This window comes from Ambystoma mexicanum, chromosome 9 (genome assembly GCF_040938575.1).
Source record: "Ambystoma mexicanum isolate Mex_15411 chromosome 9, UKY_AmexF1_1, whole genome shotgun sequence".
Classification (NCBI taxonomy): Eukaryota; Metazoa; Chordata; class Amphibia; order Caudata; family Ambystomatidae; genus Ambystoma; species Ambystoma mexicanum.
The window spans coordinates 207,622,655-207,625,396 of record NC_090931.1 but is presented as its reverse complement, the minus strand read 5'-3'; the positions used below and the strand labels follow the sequence as shown (position 1 = coordinate 207,625,396).

Here is a 2,742-nt window from a genome sequence, read left to right as displayed (position 1 = left end):
TGCCTACTTTTACTCTTTAATTTCACACTCCTTGCAGATGTTTACAGTTGCATGCAGGGGACCCAACCGCATCTAATGCTGGCACTCCCCTGATTGCAATTTACACTTGTAAGAAAAGGTCCCCCTATATATAGTCAAGTGCAACATGCTGGGAGTTTTAGATTTGGCGTAGCTGCAGAGCCGTAGGCTGTATACAGGCATGCTGGGAGTTGTAGTCATGTAGTAATAAAAGTTTCAACCCCTTTTGTCTGTAGGCCTGAACTCCGGCACAGAGAGTCTACTCCTGGGACTTCCGGTTACGACCGCACCACAGCAGGGAACAGCGGAGTGCCGGGGGGAACTGTGAGCGCCATTAGCAACAACTATTGGGGTGCCATGGACTTGTAATTGCCCACAATAACTGAGATAAGTGAGGGGGAGGTTGTGTTAGCCAATTAGGGGTTAACTAGCCTAACAAGCTATCTATAATTCTATCTGCTGTCACTGGCCGACTGATGGAGCACCCAAAAAATAAAAAACAAAGGTTAAGTAAAGGGAGTGGTAGTACCAGTGGCCGACCCTTTCAAGAGACATGGAGCGAGATGTATGGCATTATAGAAAAAAATGGCAGATCATTTTGCGTTCTATGTACTGAAACGGTAGTAAGCAGAACGTGGAATATAAATAGACATTTTGAAACTAATCATTCCCAGCTCTTGGAAAAAAGTGAGGATGAAAGGAGGGAATACATTTCCATGAAGCTACACCTTTATAAGAGCCAATCTAACTCCATCCTTAAATTTATAAAAGGCTCTACAAATTTAAACTCTGCAAGTTTGAGCATTGCTCACTCCATAGCTCAGCATGCAAAAGCGCTTAATGAGGGAGAATTTATTAAAGAAACTCTCCTAAGATGTGCGCCAGTTCTATTTCACGATATGCAGAATAAAGATGCAATTATTAAGAGAATATCTGAGTTACCACTCAGTAGAAACATCATAAAAGACCGAATAATGAGACTGAACACAAACGTACAACATCAATTAAAGAGAGACATAAGGAATTGTAAATATTTTTCCATCTCTCTTGATGAAACTACTGATGTCACATCGCATGCTCAGTTGGCCATTATTGGTCGATATTCTGATGGTCACACAATGAGAGAAGAGTTGATAAAGTTAGTATCAGTGCCAACAAGTACATCAGGAAGCGAAATATGTAAGGTTGTTATGCAAACATTCTGCGACCTAAGCATTGATATATCTAAAGTTGTGTCAGTGACGACAGATGGTGCCCCAAACATGGTGGGGAAAAAAATTGGATTTGTGAAATTGTTTACAGATGCTATTGGACATCCGATTGTGCCTTTTCATTGTATTATCCATCAGGAGGCTTTATGTGCCAAGGCAGGATTCACTGACTTAAATGACTTAATGTCAGTTGTTACAAAAATAGTTAATTTAATAGCTGCTCGCCCCCTTCACAAACGAGAATTTTCAGCACTTTTACAGGAGGTTGATTCCACCTACAGTGGACTGCTGATGTACAATAATGTAAGATGGCTGAGCCGAGGCAAGGTTCTTGAGCGCTTTGTGGAGTGCTTTGAAGAAATTAAGATATTTCTTGAAGAGAAGGGTCTGAGAAACTTTCCTCAGCTCAATGATGATAAGTGGGTCAACACCCTGATGTTTTTTACAGATCTCTCTGTTCATGTTAATGAACTGAACTTAAAGTTACAAGGTTTTGGCAAAAGTATTGATGTTATGTTTGGATACATAAAAGCTTTTGAAAGTAAAGTAAAAATTTTCAAGCGAGATGTAGAAACTAAAACGTATAAGTATTTTCCTCGAGTACAAAAGCATTTTGAGAAGGCCAGTGCAGCTGTACGAAATGAAGTGGAACTCTTGCATATGAAGTACCAGCATGTTTTAGACTCGTTACTTGACCAGTTTACTGATAGATTTAGTCAATTTAGAAGCCTAGAACAGACCATGAAAATAATTAAGTATCCTGATGTAGTAGTCTACAATAGTTTGGAATTAAATGGTTTCCAATGGATGCAAATAGATGATTTGGAGATGCAGCTTGCAGAATTTCAAGACAGCATCTGGGCTCAGGTGTTTGTCGACTTGAGGTCAAAGCTTGAGAATCTGGAAAGGGGCCGCTTGGAGAATAAAGATGAGTGCCACTACGAACAGGAAATTTGGAGTGCCTGGAACAGACTACCAGACACTTTTAGCACCCTGACAAATATAGCAACAGCTTTACTCACAATTTTTCCTTCTACGTACTTTTGTGAGACCTTATTCTCAGCATTTAATAATATCAAAACCAACAAAAGAAACAGATTGACAGATGAGGTTACTAGCGCTTGCTTGGGCCTGAAGTGTACAAAATACCAACCTTCAATTGAAGATTTAGCCAATGAAATTCAGCAACAAAAAAGTCACTAATAGGCAGGTTAGTTAAAGAATTTGCCCTCCCCCTCACTTATCTCAGTTCACGGCAGGGCTGAATATTCATAATCTTCGCCCTCACGTAACTAGGAATATTCATAGCAGGGGCGGGCTGGAGTGGCATGTTGATGAGGACGTGGAGCTGGAAGCAGCCGACTCCACAGCCCTGGTTCACGGCACCCCAAATAAGTTCAATAATATCAAGGGCAACATACGAAATCGACTGATGAACAAAGAAGTTACTAAGCAGGTATGTTAAATAATTTGTTTTTGGTTTATTAAATACAATTATATATTGCAATTATAC

At 40.1% G+C, this 2,742-nt stretch overlaps 1 protein-coding gene across 1 annotated transcript; it reads left to right on the top strand.

Annotated features, from left to right (window-relative positions):
- The first annotated feature begins 917 nt into the window (after window positions 1-917).
- Window positions 918-2,432, top strand: LOC138487296 (general transcription factor II-I repeat domain-containing protein 2A-like). The gene has a single exon (XM_069613907.1). It carries the CDS (start codon window positions 918-920, stop codon window positions 2,430-2,432), a length of 1,515 nt encoding a protein of 504 aa, XP_069470008.1.
- Window positions 2,433-2,742: the final 310 nt, after the last annotated feature.

Bases quoted from the DNA above. Each gene is read 5' to 3' on its own strand.
- LOC138487296 (XM_069613907.1), top strand. From the start codon at position 918: ATGCAGAATAAAGATGCAATTATTAAGAGAATATCTGAGTTACCACTC.